The 19,490-nt window shown below is 40.5% G+C and overlaps 1 protein-coding gene across 1 annotated transcript in view; it reads left to right on the plus strand.

Annotated features, from left to right (window-relative positions):
* Nucleotides 1-19,490, plus strand: part of ROR1 (receptor tyrosine kinase like orphan receptor 1) — a 486,857-nt gene that overhangs the window by 326,526 nt on the left and 140,841 nt on the right. The window contains exons 3-4 of the mRNA XM_049879476.1: nt 7,546-7,833; nt 8,771-8,801. Of these exons, the coding sequence (XP_049735433.1) occupies nt 7,546-7,833; nt 8,771-8,801 (319 nt within the window). The remainder of the gene's footprint in view (nt 1-7,545; nt 7,834-8,770; nt 8,802-19,490) is intronic.

Genomic DNA, 19,490 nt, shown 5'->3' on the forward strand with positions numbered 1-19,490 from the left:
AATTTCAATACATATTTTGGGGGACAGTGTTCAATCCATTACATTCCCCTAGTTAAAAAAACCCAAATCAAACCCGGTGCTGTCGAGTCAACTCCGACTCATAGTGACCCCATAGAACACAGTAGAATTGCCCCACAGGGCTTCCAAGGCTATAATCTTTACAGGAGCAGACTGCTACATCTTTCTCCCACAGAGTAGCCGATGGGTTCGAACCACCAACCTTTCTGTTACCAGCTGAGCACTTTAACCACTATGCAACTAGGGCTTTCTTTCCCCCAGTTGTTGTTGTTAGGTGCCATCGAGTCGGTTCCGACTCATAGTGACCCTCTACACAACAGAATGAAACACTGCCTGGTCCTGCGCCATCCTTACAATCGTTGTTATGCTTGAGCTCGTTGTTGCAGCCACTGTGTCAGTCCACCTCGTTGAAGGTCTTCCTCTTTTCCACTGACCCTGTACTCTGCCAATAATGATGTCTTTCTCCAGGGACTGATCCTTCCTGAGAACATGTCCAAAGTATGTAAGATGTAGTCTCGCCATCCTTGCTTCTAAGGAGCATTCTGGTTGCACTTCTTCTAAGACAGATTTGTTCGTTCTTTTGGCAGTCCATGGTGTATTCGATATTCTTCGCCAAAACCACAATTCAAAGGCATCAACTCTGCTTCGGTCTTCCTTATTCATTGTCCAGCTTTCACATGCATATGATTCTATTGAAAATACCATGGCTTGGGTCAGGCGCACCTTAGTCTTCAGGGTGACATCTTTGCTCTTCAATACTTTAAAGAGGTCGTTTGCAGCAGATTTACCCAATGTAATGCGTCTTTTGATTTCTTGACTGCTGCTTCCATGGCTATTGATTGTGCATCCAAGTAAAATGAAATCCTTGACAACTTCAATCTTTTCTCTGTTTATCATGATGTTGCTCATTGGTCCACTTGTGAGGATTTTTGTTTTCTTTATGTTGAGGTGTAATCCATACTGAAGGCTGTGGTCTTTGATCTTCATTAGTAAGTGCTTCAAGTCCTCTTCACTTTCAGCAAGCAAGGTTGTGTCATCTGCATAACGCAGGTTGTTAATGAGTCTTCCTCCAATCTTGATGCCCCGTTCTTCTTCATATAGTCCAGCTTCTCGGATTATTTGTTCAGGATACAGATTAAATAGATATGGTGAAAGAATACAACCCTGATGCACACCTTTCCTGACTTTGAGCCAATCAGTATCCCCTTGTTCTGTCCAAACAACTGCATCTTGATCTTTGTAAAGGTTCCTCATGAGCACAATTAAGTGTTCTGGAATTCCCATTCTTCGCAGTGTTATCCATAGTTTTTTATGATCCACACAGTCAAATGCCTTTGCATAATCAATAAAACACAGGTAAACATCCTTCTGTATTCTCTGCTTTCAGCCAGGATCCATCTGACATCAGGAATGATATTCCTGGTTCCACGTCCTCTTCTGAAACCAGCCTGAATTTCTGGCAGTTCCCTGTTGATATGCTGCTGCAGCCATTTTTGAATGATCTTCAGCAGAATTTTGCTTGTGTGTGATATTAATTATATTGTTCTATAATTTCCACATTCGGTTGGATCACTTTTCTTGGGAATAGGCATAAATATGGATCTCTTCCAATCAGTTGGCCAGGAAGCTATCTTCAATATTTCTTGGCATAGACGAGTGAGCACTTCTGGCGCTGCATCCGTTTATTGAAACATCTCAATTGATATTCCATCAATTCCTGGAGCCTTGTTTCTCGCCAATGCCTTCAGAGCAGCTTGGACTTCTTCCTTCAATACCATTGGTTTCTGATCATATGCCATCTCTTGAAATGGTTGAATATCAATTACTTCTTTTTGGTATAATGACTCAGTGTATTCCTTCCATCTTCTTTTGATGCTTCCTGCATCATTTAATATTTTCCCCATGGAATCCTTCACTATTGCAAGTCGAGGCTTGAATTTTTTCTTCAGTTCTTTCAGCTTGAGAAACGTTGAGCATGTTCTTCCCTTTTGGTTTTCCACCTCCAGCTCTTTGCACATGTCATTATAATACTTTATTTTGTCTTCTCAAGAGGCCCCTTGAAATCTTCTGTTTAGTTCTTTTACTTCATGAATTCTTCCTTTTGCTTTAGCTGCTCGATGCTCAAAAGCAAGTTTCAGAGTCTCCTCTGACATCCACCTTGGTCTTTTCTTTCTCTCCTATCTTTTCAGTGACCTCTTGCTTTCTTCATGGATGATGTCCTTGATGTCATTCCACAACTCATCTGGTCTTCGGTCACTAGTGTTCAATGCGTCAAATCTATTCTTGAGATGGTCTCTAAATTCAGGTGGGATATACTCAAGGTCATATTTTGGCTCTCGTGGACTTGCTCTGATTTTCTTCAGTTTCAGCTTGAGCTTGCGTATGAGCAATTGATGGTCTGTTTCACAGTCGGCCCCTGGCCTTGTTCTGACTGATGATATTGAGCTTTTCCATCATCTCTTTCTACAGATGTAGTCAATTTGATTTATGCGTGTTCCATCTGGTGAAGTCCATGTGTATATAAAAAAAAAACAATGTGTATAGTCACCGTTTATGTTGGTGAAAGAAGGTATTTGCAATGAAGAAGTCGTTGTTCTTGCAAAATTCTATCATTTGATCTCCGGCATTGTTTCTATCACCAAGGCCATATTTTCCAACTACTGATCCTTCTTCTTTGTTTCCAACTTTCACATTCCAATCACCAGTAATTATCAATGCATCTTGATTGCATGTTCGATTAATTTCAGACTGCAGCAACTGATAAAAGTCTTCTATTTCTTCATCTTTGGCCATAGTGGTTGGTGCATAAATTTGAATAATAATCATATTAACTGGTCTTCCTTGTAGGCGTATGGATATTTTCCTATCACTAACAGCATTGTACTTCAGGATAGATCTTGAAACGTTCTTTTTGACGATGAATGCAACACCATTCCTCTTCGAGTTGTCATTCCCAGTATAGTAGACTATATGATTGTCCGATTCAAAATGGCCAATACCAGTCCATTTCCCCCAGTTACAGATCTTAAAAAAGAGTCATTTTTCTCCAGCTCTTAGCTTTTGAATAATTTGTGTTCCTGGAGGAAAAAACTTGAAGCATTGTATGTTTGTGAGTGCAGTGTCAGGAGAAGCAGCTGGGGTTTAGAGGGAAAAGAAATAGGTTAAAATTCCAGCTCACCCTCTTATAAGCTATGTGGGCTTGGCCACAAAGCTTGTTGGGACTTCAGCAACAACCACCTGTGGAAGAAGGCCAAAGAAAGAAAGTAGAAATGACTAGACCAGAGATACAAGTAACTACAGACAGAGATACAGTAACTACACAGCTGGTAATGTTAACCCTGAGACAAGTGCCCAATAGCCAGCTATTGGTCATGGTCTCTGGTGAGTGTGGTTTGATCCTGGTTGGCTTTGATATTTAAAGAAGGTGGAGCCAGGCTGTGGGAGTTCCTGAGTGATGACACCTCTTGCCATCCATTTGGCACTCACATGGTTCCAAGGAGACCCCTCCAACCCAAAGCTGGAAGGACAGGAAACAGGATGTTACCTCAGGATGAAGAGTTTGCCAAGTGTTAGGCAGGGGACCTAGGATCTCAGCATAACAGGTCCAGAGAGATACTTAGACCCTGAAGGGAAGCTAGAACACCAGCCAAAACTCTTGGCTAAAGCTTAGAGCCAATAACCAGAAAATCCTGGCCAGAGTTAGTAGAAAGAAGATCACAGTCCCATGGTGTGCGGCTTACCTTGGCTTTAGGGAGTAAATTCTAATTCCGTCCCCATCCCTCAGTGGGACTCACCCTCCCAAAGCAGTCTGGTGGAGTGGAAAAAGCATAGGTTTTTGACCTGGAGAGATCTGAGTGAGATCTCGGTACAGCTGTGTGGCCTGGGACAAGTCACTTAACCTGTCTGATCCTAGGTTTCCTTATTGTAAAACAGTGGCACTAATTCCTTCCTCTTCCTTTCAGGGTTATTGTGTGAGTAAACAGTAGAGTAAAACTAAACCAAAAAAACAAACCCATTGCTGTCCAGTGGATTCCAGCTCATGGTGACCATAGCCCCTGGCATATGGTAAAAAACAAACCAGTTGCCCTCAAGTCAGTTCTGACTCATGGCGACCCCGTGTGTGTCGGAGTGGGACTGTGATCCACAAGGTTTTCAGTGGCTAATTTTTCAGAAGTAGATCACAAGGCCTTTCTTCCAAGGTGCCTCTGGACAGACTTGAACCTTCAATCTTTGTTTAGCAGCCAAGCACATTAGCCAATTGCACCACCCAGGGATTCCTGGCAGATGGTAGGACTTCAAAATTTTCTCTCTGTGATTACTACTATATCTGTCAGTTACCTCAGTTCAATTTTGTTTAGGGGGTTAGCTAAGCCTGAGAATTAAAGGCCGTTAGTGCTGGAAGCTTTGGGCATGATGGACAGCTTATGAACTGTGTGACTTTGGGGCAAGTCAACTGTCTTAGTTATCTAGTGCTGCTATAACAGAAACATGACAAAGTGGATGGCTTTAACAAAGAGAAGTTTATTTTCTCACAGCAAACTAGCCTAAAAGTCTAAATTGAGGATGTCAGCTCCAGGGGAAACATTTCTCTGTCAGCCTTCTCATCATTCTTACCCAGACTAGGAGCTTCTCTGCTCCAAAGGACTCACTCTGCTCCTGGCACTGCTTTCTTGGTGGTATGAGGTCTCCCTATCTCTCTGCTTACTTCTTTCTTTTTATGTCTCAAGAGATTGCCTCAAGACACAATCCAATCTTGTAGATTGACTCCTGTCTCACTAACACAGCTGCCACCCATCCTCCCTCATTAACATCGTAGAGGCAGGATTTACAACATATAGGAAAATCACACAATACCAGGAATCCTGGCCCAGCCAAATCGATGCACACATTTTTGGGGGAACATAATTCAATCCATGACATCAACTAATCTCTGAGACATTATTTCTCCATCTGCAACTGGGGATTCTAATAATTAATGTGCCTTTCCTACTTCACCAGATTGTTAGAGAATAACACGAGATAGAGATCATAAAAACAGTTTTTAGCCAAAAAATCATTACACAGATGTTGTTGTTACCATAAAAATAATAGCGGCATTAATTAACCTTTTTCAGCGCTTGCTTTCTTTACCAAACATTGCTTTAAGTGCTTTATGTGTTCAACCTAATTTGATTTTAATCCTCCTCTGTTTTGCCACTTAGATCTCTATTTATTATTCTTATTTTTCAGTTGGTTAGACTGAAGTATAGAGAGGTTAAGTAACTTACCCTAGTTTACACAGATAGATGGAGGCAGAACTGGGATTCAAACCCAGTCAGTTAAACTCCAGAACCTTCCTGATGGATTGTTAATTACAATGGCTATACTGGCATGGCTATACTGGCATTGTTATGTGATCGCTGTTTCTACGTTTTGTCTCTACAGCGGTTCACAGGTATCACCTCACAAGGCATGAGATGGGGGTGGAAGGCTATGATGATGTCTTCATAAAAAAAAAAAAAGCCACCTGTTAATAGCCTCACTGCTTTGTGAGCATACCTCAAACATCTTAGAAACACATGTGCTTACATCCATGAACAGACACATTTGTGGGTTGAGTATATATGCATATAGACTATAGAAACATGCTCAGAGGTAGAGATCAGTATATAAATGAAAGGCATTAGCAAGATCATTTATGAGTTTCTGACTCTGTTGTGAAGGGTAATTATTCATTGGCCTAAATGAGATGAACAGCGTTATTATGGTAACACAATGAGTGGTGGTTGTGCATAATTGTTTTGTCCACCACACACACACACACACACACACACGATGAAGGCCATTCACACACGTGGCACACTCTTGTGGGACTGCCCCGACTTTGACAACACCCCTCCCTATTCTTTGTGGAAATTTAAAGCAAATAATACAAGAATCATTTGTCATTTGGCATGTAAGAAAATATTTTACGAGCATTTGGTTAATTAAATTAGCCAATTAAAGATCTCAAAAAAAAAAAAGCGTCATTTTTCAATAACCTTCCATTGGATTCAACAAATTTACTACGATGTACTTAGTCCAGTACAGTAGCCACTAGCCACACTTGGCAATTGAAATTTAAAAGTTCAGTTCCTCAGTCGCTGTAGCCTCATTTCAAGTGCTCAGTAGCCACATGTAGCTAGTGGCTACCAAGTAGACAATGCAGATTGTAAACATTTGCATCATTGCAGAAAGTTCTATTGAGCAACACTGCTAGATACAGTAGAATGCAGTGGGGATGCAGTGTTGACTGAAACAGTCGAGGTACCTGCCATTATGAGACTTATAACCCTGCAGCAAAGACAGCTGCTAAACAAGTCATCACGGGTTGGAGGGTAGGGGAAGGATAGAGGCAGGGATTGTGTGGCAGGGGGATCTTCCCAAGGATGGGTGGTCAGAGAAAATGAAATTAAAAAAAAAAAAAAAATCCTTGTATAGGAGTGACAATTTTTTAAATAAATTAAATATTTTCTCTGCAATTGGCGCTCACAAATATTAGTGATATTTAAATATTATATTATTGAAGAATGAGCTTAAGTAAAACTTATACATTATTAGAATGTTTAATGCAATGACCTTCAAAAGAAGCCAAATTCAAAATGTACCTACAGTATGATTCCATTTATATGAAATTCTAGAACAGGCAAAGTATATCTATGGTGCTAAAAATCCAAACAGTAGCCTGGAGGTGAGAGGGTGGGAGCAAAGATTAACTGCAAAGAATCTCTGGGGTTTTGATGTCCTGTTAATTGGGACATTGGTTACATGAATGTGTTAACACTCATGGAACTGTCTGCTGGAGATCTGTGCATTTCAGAGTGTAAATTTTATGTCAGTTAAAAACTTAATGCATAGAATTATACATTATAACATGTTATGGTTGCTTTGAATACTGCTATGGAAATAGACATTGACTCATCACTTTGTCTGCTGGTGACCTAATCTTTACAACCTTTGTGTCATCACTGGGAAGAAGGTTTCCCTCATCCTTCCTGATCTCATGCCATATCGATATAAATGTGTTACTCCTGCTCTTCCCAGTTCTTGATGCTTTCTCTCTTATCCAGAGTGGACAAGCTGGTAGAATGCTTGCCAGAATGTTAAGAATGGTGTTATTTTCAGGTGAGCTTTGAGGTCAATTTTACTTCTTTCTCATCATCTCTGTATTGTTAAAATTTTTAAACAAAAGCTCTTTTGTTTTTTGTTCAGGAAATACATTTATCCATGGGTACTGTAGAATCATTTGAAAACTTGGGGTTTTACACTATTATTAGTAACAAATTTCCTTCTAAACAGCAGGCTCTGTGGGTGATTATTTAGTAGTCATGGGACCTTGGTAAATGTATAACTTTATTCCTTGTCTGTCTCTAGCGCATCCTCCTGTTGAGTGTCTTTATAATCCTGGGGCATACTGGGGTGGATTTGGAGTCCCTCCGGCAGGTTGCTGGGAAGTGCTCTCCAGCTGTTTGACCCTCTCACCTGCCTACTTGCCTGCTGTGTTCACAGATTCTTACCTGACCCTGGATGAACCAATGAATAACATCACCACATCCCTGGGGCAGACAGCAGAACTGCACTGCAAAGTCTCCGGGAATCCACCTCCCACCATCCGCTGGTTCAAAAATGATGCACCGGTGGTCCAGGAACCCAGGAGAATCTCCTTTCGGGCAACCAACTATGGATCTCGGCTGAGGATCAGAAACCTGGACACCACAGACACGGGCTATTTTCAGTGCGTGGCAACGAACGGCAAGAAGGTGGTTTCTACTACTGGAGTCTTGTTTGTCAAATTTGGTAAGCACCCTCCAATTGGGTCTGGCCTTTGGTTCTCAGCCCATTGTAGTATAATGGCTAGAGTCCATGGGGAAGAGGAAGGAGGGAATGAATACTTAATGAGAATGTACTGTATGCCCAGGAGTCTATGGGTGGTGCAAATGATAAAGCACTTGGCTACGTAAAGGTTGGCAGTTCGAATCCACCCAGAGGCACCTCAGAAGAAAGGCCTGGCGACCTACTTCTGAAAGATCATAGCCACTAAAAACACTATGGAACAGAGTCTTTCTCTGAAATGTGTGGGGTCACCATGAGCTGGAATTGACTCAACAGCAACTGGTTATTACTGGTTACTATGTGCCCAGCAACCCCAAAGCTGGTACAATTACACCCATTTTACAAATAAGTAAACCACTGCCCAGAGGTTAACTACTATGCCTCCAGGGTTGCCCAACTAGAGGAGAGGTGGAATGGAGTCCAAATCTGTCTGACCCCACAGCACCTCTCTAAACCATCGTGCCTTTGAGCATTTCTTCCCAGCAAGGATGTTCCTTGTCTGGCAAAGTTAGGAAGATTTGCAACATGTTTCCCCCTTTTCTGTCCAGTTGCCATCAAAGACTGTTCACTGCTGTTGCAATCTAGGCCCTTCCGCAGTCACTCAGCCTGCTGTTGGAAACTCCCACAATAGTTTGAGGACGCCTACTCTCTTGACTCATTTTTCAGTACTTGCCTTAGCATTTTTTAGGCCCTGAGCTGTGGGACATAGACGTGTTCTCACTGGTACATTTTTTTCGTACAGGTGGTTTGGTGGGAACTGGAGCAAAATAATAAATCCCAGGAAAATAAATATCACCTCGGGGTGGTTGAGAACTTTAATTCGTAATGGTTTGACTGTATGCACACTTACCCTCCAATAACCTAGACTGACTTTTCTTTCTGTTTTTCTTCATTTCTTCAGGGCCCCCTCCCACCGCAAGTCCAGGATCCTCGTAAGTACTTCGTACCTCCTTTCTTGTCATTTGTAAGCATTTCTTCTCAGGTTTCTAGGGCAAAGGCAATGTTGTCCTCTGTTTGGGCCAACACTCTGTTTCCAGATGTCATTCCATTTTGTCCTGTCCTTACTCCGTTTTGCTTTTGCTCTGATGTGAAGATGCAGAGGAGATGAGCACTGGCAGTCATCTCAAGCATGGTGATGTTGATTCCACATGATCAAAGCAAAAATCTACTTACATTTATTGTTTTTAAATTAATAACATTCAGTGGAAATGGTGGAGTTGGTAAAAATCAAACAAAAAATGATAGGGTGCTGGCTTAGGAACCATTACTCAATGTTTCAAAGGGTCTTTATTTCTCCAAGCATTTCTGGTGCTTTACTTATGGAACAGGGCAACAATTAGGTGATCACTTAATTTTTTCATTCCTTTTCAAGAACTCAGAGGCAGAAGTTCTGACACACAGGGAAGGAAAGCCCCAAGCCTGGAATGAGAGTAATGAGGAAGTTTGATTCCTTTTGAGTCCTTTGTTAATGACGTCTAAAGATCCAATTTCTTTTGTTGTTGTTGTGCATTATGTGAAAGTTTACAGAGCAAATTAGAATCTGTTTCCATAGTTTATACACAAAGTGTTTCACGGCCTTGGTTTCATTCCCCACAATATGTCGTATTCTCCCCATTTCTGCCCTGGGTCCCCTGTTTCCTTTTGTCCTTATTTTCTACTCCTTTCTGCCTTCTCATCTTTGCTTTTGGCAAATATTGCCCTTTTGATCCCTTATGATTAATTGTTCTAAACAGCATGTTCCTCCTGGGTGTTATTGTTTATTTTATGGGCTTGTCTATTGTTTGGCTGGAAGGTGCTCCCCGGGAATGGCTTCAGTTCCAGGTCTTCTGACCTCAAGGGTCAGAAGGGTGTTTTAGGGCCATAGTCTCAGGGGTTCCTCCATTCTCTGTCAGACCAGTAAGTCTGGTCTTTTTTGTGAATTTGATTTTTCGTTCTATATTTTTCTCTCACTCTGTCAAGGTCCCTCTGTTGTAATCCCAGTCAGAGCGGTCAGAAGATGCAATTTCTTTAACATAATATTGTTGATGCATTTATCCTTTTTTCGGGCTAAGGGATTCTCATCTTTCACTCTAGGAGTATCCACTTAGGACATTTTTCTTTATGTATATTTTTTATTAATGGGAAAAAACATCTTTCACTCTAGGAGTATCCACTTAGGACATTTTTCTTTATGTATATTTTTTATTAATGGGAAAAGACTGGTTAATTAAAGCCCTTGCTCTGTAAGAAAATATTTTCCATATTTTGTAGACTTCCTAAGTAATATTCACTGGGCTCTCCCATGACAGCATCAAAGTGTCTGACCTAGACTACACCATGGCAGATATAACAACCACTTAATTTGCTCTAATCCCCTATGTGCCACTTAATTACAGTGTAGGGTATTTTAGTACATTTGCGTGTGCCCAGAGGCCCCATGGCCCAATCCCATTAACAGAACAAGTAATGGGTAAAATAAACATTGGTCTTCAACCACACTGTTCTGCTATTTCATCAGCCTCTTAAAGGCAACTGTAAAAGAGTATTTACAGTCACCCAAATGCTAATTGCATTCTCCTTGCCCAGGTAGAAAATGTTGATTGATGTTAAAACAAGGCAGAAGTTTGGTCACTCTGTCTTGCATTTCTTGAAGTTAGTCTTCTTTTCTTCCTTTTTTAATAATCACACTATTGGTTGATATGTGAATCCTTTTGAAGTCTTATTTAAACAAAGATTAAAGCTTTTATTATTTGCTGTAAAAATGCTTCCCACCCTGCTACTTTCTTTGTTCCTGCTAATCTGTGTTTCAAATGTAGGCGATAATCTGTATCCCAGGTTAACTAACCTGCATTTACTATTAGGTGATGAGCTGTTGGCTTTCTGCCTGTCACATTGCATCAGAGGCTTCCTCTCTTATTGCCAAAATTATTTTCAAAGACTTCTATGTCCTTATTTCTTGAAGTCTTCGTTCTTTCTCTACTGCCATCTTTCTGGTGAACACAATCTAAGTCTCTCATGATTTTTAGCTTGTATGCAAAAATTATCTACCACTTTCAGGACCTGATGTCTAATGAGAGGGTATCGAAGTTCCTCAAAGACGTTCAACCTCAGCTGAAGGTATGCTTTGATATCAGGCACCCCCGTTTTATGTTAGCTGTCAGATTATCCGTCACATTAATCTGCAATAGCATGAAATGTATAGTTGCCATGTTTGCTTGGAGAGAACGACAGTGAGATATAATTAAAGTTGGAAATCCCACAGGGCCTTTTTCAGCTCAGTCTCCATGTTCATTTTGGCACCTCTAGTTGGCATTTTGACAAGTTTGTTTCCCTTTCCCTTAGAAGCCAGTGATGCATCTCTTTCTTTTTTTCTTTTCTGACCTGCTGCCACTACTGTCATAGAGTTCCTCTCTTCCTAAGATTAACTCCCAAATAGAATGCCAGTTCCCTTCCCTATCCTCATAGCCTCACCAAGCAGCCAACCCTCACTACAAAGAGACAAAAATAAAAAACCAGTTATTGCCAACTTGGTTCCAACTCATGGTGATCCCATGCATTTCAGAGTAGACCTGCTTCATAGGGTTTCCAAGACTGTGACCTTTCAGAAGCAGATTATCAGGCCCTTCTTCCAAGGTGCCTCTGGGTGAGTTCAAACCACCAACCTTTCATTTAGTAGTTGAGTGCGTAACCATTCGCACCACTCAAGGACTCCTACAAGAAGACAGGTAGAACATAAAATGGTAACCATGGGGAATGTCACAACTTTCAGGCTAGCTCTGAAAGCCTGTTGTCAAATTGTACAATGCTTTCTCCAAGGTAGGAGTGAAATGTAGTTATGAAACTGCTCTCTTTACTTCAAGGTGGCATAGTCAAAGTTATACAAAGGAAAACAAATGGAAGTCAGTGACCAAGCCACACCCTTTAGAACAGTGAGATACAGTAAGTATGTGAAGCCAGCCGAGAGCTGGTTGCCATTTGCAGCAACAGCTCCCAGCTGGGAAAGCCTGTAGGGTCCTTGGGACTATGACCCAGAAGGCAAAGCTGGTGCGACTGCAATGGGTTTTCACAAGAAGCTTTCTGGACCGTGTTTTAATTTGTAGAAGGAGCAAGTTTGAGATTTTAGTTTGGCTGTGTTCATAGCTGTAGGCTTTATTTCTCCTGTCAACGCTGAGTCCTGGCCCACCTCTGACAATTATAGGGCCTGGGGCATGAGTACAAGTGCAGGCCCAGATAGCATACATTTAAATATTTAGAAGTTATAAATCAAGCTAACAAATGGTTAGGTGAAATACGTTCTGTCCTACCACCTTGACACATATAACTTTATAATGACAAAATTTAAAAATATGTGTAAAATGATGGTTTTTATGTGACTAAAAACCAAGAACTATCAAAGACAACTACTTTAATCATTATTGTAATATGTCTGGGTATTCGTCTCACAGGCCAGAGAGAGTATACATAGTTCACAAATTGTTATATATTAGTTCCACAAAAATTTATTTTTCAGCTCGCCTTCATTTCAGCAAAACTCAGTACCTACATTGTTTTATACAAGATTTTTACAGAATTTGTATTCTATTGGCAACATGACAAATTTGACAACCTTTCTTGAGACATTGTAATTCTTAGTTTTTTTATTAATTTCAATTTGGAGAAAAGTCACCCATTTATACAATTCAGAGTATTTAGTATAGTCACAAGGTTATATACAACCCTTCCAAAAACCCATTGCCGTCAAGTCAATTCTGACTCCCAGTGACCCTATAGGACAGATTAGAACTACCCCATAGGGTTTCTAAGGCTATAATCTTTACAGAAGCAGGCTGTCACATCTTCCTCCCACAGAGAGGCTGGTGGGTTCGAACTGCCGACCTTTCGATTAGCAGTCGAGTCTTACCCGCTGTGCCACCAGGGCTCTGTGCAACCCTTGCCACTATCTTATTTTAGAATATTTTCATCACCCCAAAAAGAAACCCCATATCCATTAGCAGTCGCTGTCCTTTCTCCTGTCCCCCTAGCCTCTGGTAACCACTAACCTGCTTTCTGATGCTATGGGTTAGCCTATTCTGGACGTTTCATGTAAGTGGAGTTATTAGAATATGTAGCCTTTTGCGTCTTCCCATTCCCATGTTGTAACATGTGTTAGCACTTCATTACTTTTTATGACCAAATAATATCCCATTGTATGGGTATACTACACTTATTTGTTTATCCATTCATCTGATGGTACACATTTGGTTGTTTCCACTTTTTGGCTATTTTGAATAATGCTATTGTGAACATTTATGTACAAGTATTTATGTGGACATATGTTTTTCCATCCTAGGTATGTTGGGCATGTACCTAGGAGTAGAATTCTTGGCTTATGTGCTAATTCTACGTTGACTTTTTTAGGAACTGCCAAACTGTTTTCCAAAGTGACTGCATCATCTTACTTTCCCACGAGGAATGTATGAAGGCTCCAGTTTCTCCACATTCTATTACTTGTCCATCTTTTTCATTCCAGTGAGTGTGAAGTACTAGCTCACTGTGGTTTTGATCTGCATTTTTCTAATGATGGTGTCGAACATCTTTTCGTGTGCTTTTTGGTCATTTGTATATCTTCTTTGAAGAAATGCCTATTCAAATTTGTTGCCCGTTTTTAAATTGGCTCGTTTGTCTTTCTATTTTTGAATTGTAAAGGTGCTTTATGTATTTTAGATATTAGACCCTTATGAGATATATGATTTGAAAATATTTTTTCCCATTCTGTGAGTTGTGTTTTCACTTTCTTCATAGTATTCTTTGAAGCACAAAAGTTTTTAATTTTGGTGAAGTCCAATTTATCTCTTATCCCTTTGGTTGCTTGTGCTTTTGATTCTGCAAAATACCTTCACAGCACCACCTAGATTAGTGTTTGAATAATTAGGGACTATACCTTGCCAAGTGTCATATAAAACTGATTATTACGACCTCCAATTTTGTTTTTCCTTTTCCAGATTGTTTTGGCTATTCTGAGTCCCTTGCGTTTCCATCTAAATCTTAGGGTCAGCTTAATTTCATTTTCAGATTATTTATTGCTAGTGTATAGAGATACAATTGATTTTCATGTACTGATCTTTTATCCTGAAAGTTGGCTGGACTCATTTATTAGCACTAATAGTTTTGTGTGTGTGTATGTGTGTGAATTCCTTTGGATTTTATATATGCAAGATCATGGTATCTGCAAAATGAGATTGTTTTACCTCTCTCTTCCTAATCTGGATATGTTTTGTTTGTTTTTCTTGCTTAATTGCTTTGGTTAGAACTCCAGTACAGTATTGAATAAAAGTGGAAAGAGTGGATGTCCCTATCTTTTTCCTGAAAGCTTTCACAAAGACTGAAATCTTTCAGTCTTTCACCATTAACTATGAAGTTCACCGTGAGTTTTACAGAGATGCCCTTTATAACATTGAGAAAGCCTCCTTCTATTCCTCATTTTCAAGGTTTTTTTTTTTTTTTGGTGATTATTATGTTTTGTCAAATGCTTTTTCTATATCTACTGAGATGATCATGTTCTTTTTGTCCTTTAACATACTTTTTGTTAGGTTGATTTTTATGTTAAACCAAACTTGCATTTCTAGACTAAGTCCCCCTTGGTCATGGTATATAAGCTTATTTAATAGTTACAGGATTCAGCTTCCTACTCTTTTGTTAAGGATGTTTGCTTCTATAATCATACAAGATATTGGTCTATAGTTTTCTTTTCCTGTAATGTTTTTGTCTAGTTTCGGTGTCAGAATAATATTGGCCTCATAGAATGAGTTGGGATGTATTTTCTGCTCTCATATTTTCTGGAAGAGTTTGTGAAGGATTTGTGTTAATATTTCTTTAAATATTTGGTATACTTCATCAGTAAAGCCACCTGGGCCTGGACTTTCCTTTTTGGAAAAATTTTAAATTATTATTTCAATCTCTCTATTTGTTATAGTTCTATTCAGATTTTTTATTTCTTTTTGAGTCATACTTGGTAGTTTGTGTTTTTCTAGGCACTTGTCTACTTCATATAGGTTATTTAAGGCATTGTCATACAGTTTTTATTGGATTCCTTTATAATCATTTTTTATTTCTGTAAGGTCAGTAGTGATGTCCCCTCTTTTATTCTTGATTTTAGTAACTTGTGTCTCCTCTTGTTCTTTCTTGGTCAATCTAGCTAACCTAGCTAAAGATTCATTAATTTTGTTGATCTTTTCAAAGACCCAACTTCTGTTGAAAACTGGACATTTTAAATAATGTAATGTGGTAGCTTTGGAAATCAGATCCCCTCCCTCTGGTGGTATTGTGTGTTATTCTTGTTTGTTGTTGTTGTTTGTTTAGTGACATTCCTGGACTAATTCTGTATAGCCTGTATTCCCTGTCACATATAGCCACTGAAGTATCTGCTTCCCATGTCCCTTGTTGCCGTCGAGTTGATTCTGACTCATAGCATCCTTAAAGGACAGAGTGGAACTACCCCATCAGGTTTCTAAGGCTGTAAATGTTTCCAAAAGCAGACTGCCACGTCTTTCCACTGTGGAGCGGCTGGTAAGTTTGAACCACAGACCTTTCAGGTAGCAGCCAAGTGCTTTAACCACGGAGCTACCAGGGCTCCTTGAAGTATCTGCTCAGTTAGCCTTAAAAAAATTGCCATGGAGTCACTCCAACTCATGGCAACCCCATATATATCAGCGTACAACTGTGCTACATAAGGTTTTCAATGGCTTATTTTTTTGGAAGTAGATCACCAGACTTTTCTTCCAAGGTACCTCTGGGTGGACTTGAACCTCCAAACTTTTAGCTAGCATATGAGGACATGAGCCATTTGTACCACCCAGGGGCTCCATAGATAACTTAGTGATCAGTTCGTGTTAGGACAGAGATGTTCTTAAACCAGTAAGTCTCTCAGCCTTTGCTGAAGGGCTGCATGTATGTGTTGGGGTATACTTTAATTCTCCAGCAGTTTACAGCTCAGTCTTTGCTTTCACTTCTTGTTTGTGCAGGGCCTAAAGATCAGCTAGAAGTGAGAGAGGCTGCTTTATCAGCTCTTTTCCAGGCATGCATGAGCGTGGCCTTCTGGATTCTCAGGAATATGTCAGAGCTTATCAGAGGCCTTACGGACATCTCATTCCCTCAATCTTCCTTTTAAACTTTTTGGCCAAACTCTTGTTAGCCCCAACTGGTATGGCCACCCCAGGCAACTGTGACTTTTTTCAAAACCTGCCCTGGGTATAGGGCTTTTCTTGCTGAAGATCTCTGAGTCCAGTCAAATAAAGGCAAGCCCTGTCAATGAGGCTTTTCCAGAAAGCTGTTAGGTCAGATTGTGCCAGTTCTCTCTCTCTCTCGGAGCCTTTGAGGAGCTCCAAACCCACACTGCTTCCTCCAGTGGCTACCAGGCTGCTGGAGTTCAAGGCTACTACAGACTTTGGAGTAATGGAGAAGGAGATGGGAATAGGGTAAGGTTAAACACCACAAAACTCTCTGTTCTTACCAAATTTCAGCCTTTTGTTCATAAAGAAACACTCTTAGAAGGCCTGTGGGGACCCAAGGGTGTTGTTCTTCATGAGAGATTCTCATTGCTAAACCTCTTCCCAAGGACGGCACAATGTGCTGGGATTATTATATGCATTATGTCCCTGTTCCAGAACAGCTTTCCAGGGAAAATACTCTGATCCTTACATTATAAAAGAGTAAACTGAGGCTCAGGAAGGTTAAATGGCTTTAATTGGACCTACTTCAGATCTGACTTCTTCAGTTTTAATCTGTTAGGATCACTAAATTGATTAATTTGATTCTAGTGGGGCCTGAGGAGCAACAGTATTATAACTCATATTTGCTTTGGCTTGAGCCCCTTTACCCACCCGGTGTATAGCTTCGACTTTCTGATTATCCAACAGGCAAACAGATCCACTCTAGCAGTTGATCCACTTGAGCATTGATTCAGTTCAACAAGATAAGCTTCAGGAAATCAGGGACCTTGTCTGCTGTATAGGGCCACTATAAGTTGGAATCAACGGGATGGCAATGGGTTGTCTGCCTTATCCACCACTCAATCTCCTATCCCCTGTCCTAGAACACAACCAGCATTCAGTAAATAGTCCTTGAAAAAAAGAAAAGAAAATCAGCATCTAAGTGCCCTCTTCTGCATTTGGTCATAAAAGTACCTATCTCCGTAGGGTTGTCATTGGCAGAAATGAGATAGTGAATGTGAAGTACTTAACAGTACACACTGTTTCTCGAATGAATCAGATAATATTTGTTGACTGTAACTAACTCTCACCTATCTTACGATATGTGAAAAAACCTAGCATAGGGCCTGACATGTAATTAGAGTTCAGTGAATTTAAGTTGTATTTTTTTCTGTTAGTTCATCCTCTGCGGTCTCCTGCAGAATCAGTCTGTAAAAAGGGCATGGTTTAAAAATAAAACAAAAACAACAAACAAACAAAACAAAAAACCCATGTATCTATCTCACAGGATTGTTGTGAAGACAAAACGAAATGATAAGATGAGGCGTAAAATAGCTAGCACTGTCTCTGGCACATAATAGGAGCTTAATGTTGACTAGCATCACCGTCATCCTCATTATTGTTGTTGTTGTTATCATTGCTTTGTGCAAAGAAGTGATACCTTCTTCCCAGCCAGAGTCCTTCTGCTGGACAACATTCCCTGCTGTCATCCCCAACCAGAGACCTTGAAATCTTTATTTTCTTTCCTCTCATTGGCCTTTGGCTACAGTCCCATTCTGCAGAAAGACAAAAGTGGCCAGCTTTTGACAAATTCTTTCCCTCTCTTATCTGTTTCCAAGTCTCAGCCAAAGTGAAGAAGTGTAGCTGGGCGCTGGCTGAACCCAGGAAGTGATAATGTAATTTTCAGCTCAAGATAAACTCAAGGATAACTTTCAACACAGCTATTCAGGCAGTTCAGGGCCGGAGGCGCCTTGCAGAGAGAAGACCGGGAAATCACTCAGCAGCTGGGCTAAGACAGAAAGGGCCATTGCTCCAGTGGAGCAGCCAACCTCTGTCTCTTCATCAAACTGCCTTAGACTCAGTGCTCTGCAGAGACAGGGCAGATGGGGGGAATGTGGAGAGATTAGACAAGAAGGATTTCCCAATCCCAGTGGGGAATAGATCCAAAAGTAGAGAGGTTGAGAAGCCAAGCTCTTATGTCCCAATCCACCCCTGTCACTCAACAATCCCCACTGTATGAATAGGGTGTGGAAAGCTTCCAATTAAAATGATACTTGTGAATATTGGCATGACATAACTTTTAATGCAAGGCACATTTAAGGAGAGAAGGGGGATCATAGGAACACATACTCTGAAAGTTTTCCACCAGACCTTCAATCCGTGTATGTATCTCCACCACTTAGCACATAGTAGATGTTCTACAAATGTGTGTTAAATTGAACATCGGAAGTCTGTGTCCTGGAATCTCTTCTCTACATATTACAAAGTTATGTTCATTTCTTCCACACATTTTTGTAAAGCTTTTTCTATGTTCCAAGTGTTTGATTCTTAGAAGTTCTTTTTTAAGTCACACAAGTGGGTAACCAGTTGCAATCTTCAGGTCTACTCTATCTCATGGCAACCTCCTGTATGTCAGAGTAGACCTGTGCTCCACAGGATTTTCAATGGCTGATTTTTCAGACGTAGATCACCAGGCCTTTCTTCCAGGGTTTGTCTAAATGGACTTGAACCTCCAACTTTTCAGTTAGTAACCAAACACACTGACCATTTGCACCATCCAGGGACTCCTTACAATTGCGTATTAGTCAGTGAGTTTCCATCATTTACACTTTCCCTTACTTCATTTATGAATGTTAATATCAGTTTCTGCCTTGGGTTCCAGAGCAAGCATCTTTCAAGAAATGGAGAAAATCTCCACCCTTACCGTGGCTGTGGATAAGCTAAAAGCCCTAGAGGAACCAAAGTGTGGTTTAGAAGCAGTGCTTTTCAAATTGTAAATTGTGTACAAATCACCTAGGAATGTTGTTAAAATGCAGATTCTGAAAGAGTAGGTATGAGGTGAGGCCTGAGACTGCGTTTCTGCCATCATCACAGGAGTGATTGTCCACAGACTTCGAGCAGCCAGGGTTTAGAGGAAAGGCAGCCACGTAGGTTCTAGTCCTTACTGTGTCATTCAGTGGCAGGTGACCCTGGGCAAATTATTTACCTTCTCTGGGTCCCAGTTTCCTTATTTGTAAACTGATGAATTTAGGCTCAGTATCTTCTAAGATTTCATCTAACTATAATTTCCTGAATCCTTGAAACTCAATTTGCTATTTCCATTATTCAAGTTCTAAATTTCATGCAATTTGTTCTTGGGTTTGCCTTTTCTGCCTTGTTGTGTTAACATTCTTCTCGTATCTGTCATATGCTCCATCCTGCCAGACAAGATCTTTTCTAGTAAGATTCAATCCGTGAGAGAGATTTTACAGAATCTCCCACGTGGGAACTCCTTCTCAAATTCTGAAGTGCCCTCGTAGTATTTGCCCTCGCCCGAGTGAAAGGGAAATTGCTTATGAGTAAATTCGTTTTGCTGGTCAGTAGCAGGCTCTGCTTTCCCCATGTTAAATATAATAGAATTTCCTTCCAGATTTTTTAGCTAGGCTTCTGCCTTGTGGGCCAAGTACCTCTATTTGA

The sequence above is a fragment of the Elephas maximus genome, chromosome 3, assembly GCF_024166365.1.
Source record: "Elephas maximus indicus isolate mEleMax1 chromosome 3, mEleMax1 primary haplotype, whole genome shotgun sequence".
Lineage (NCBI taxonomy): Eukaryota > Metazoa > Chordata > Mammalia > Proboscidea > Elephantidae > Elephas > Elephas maximus.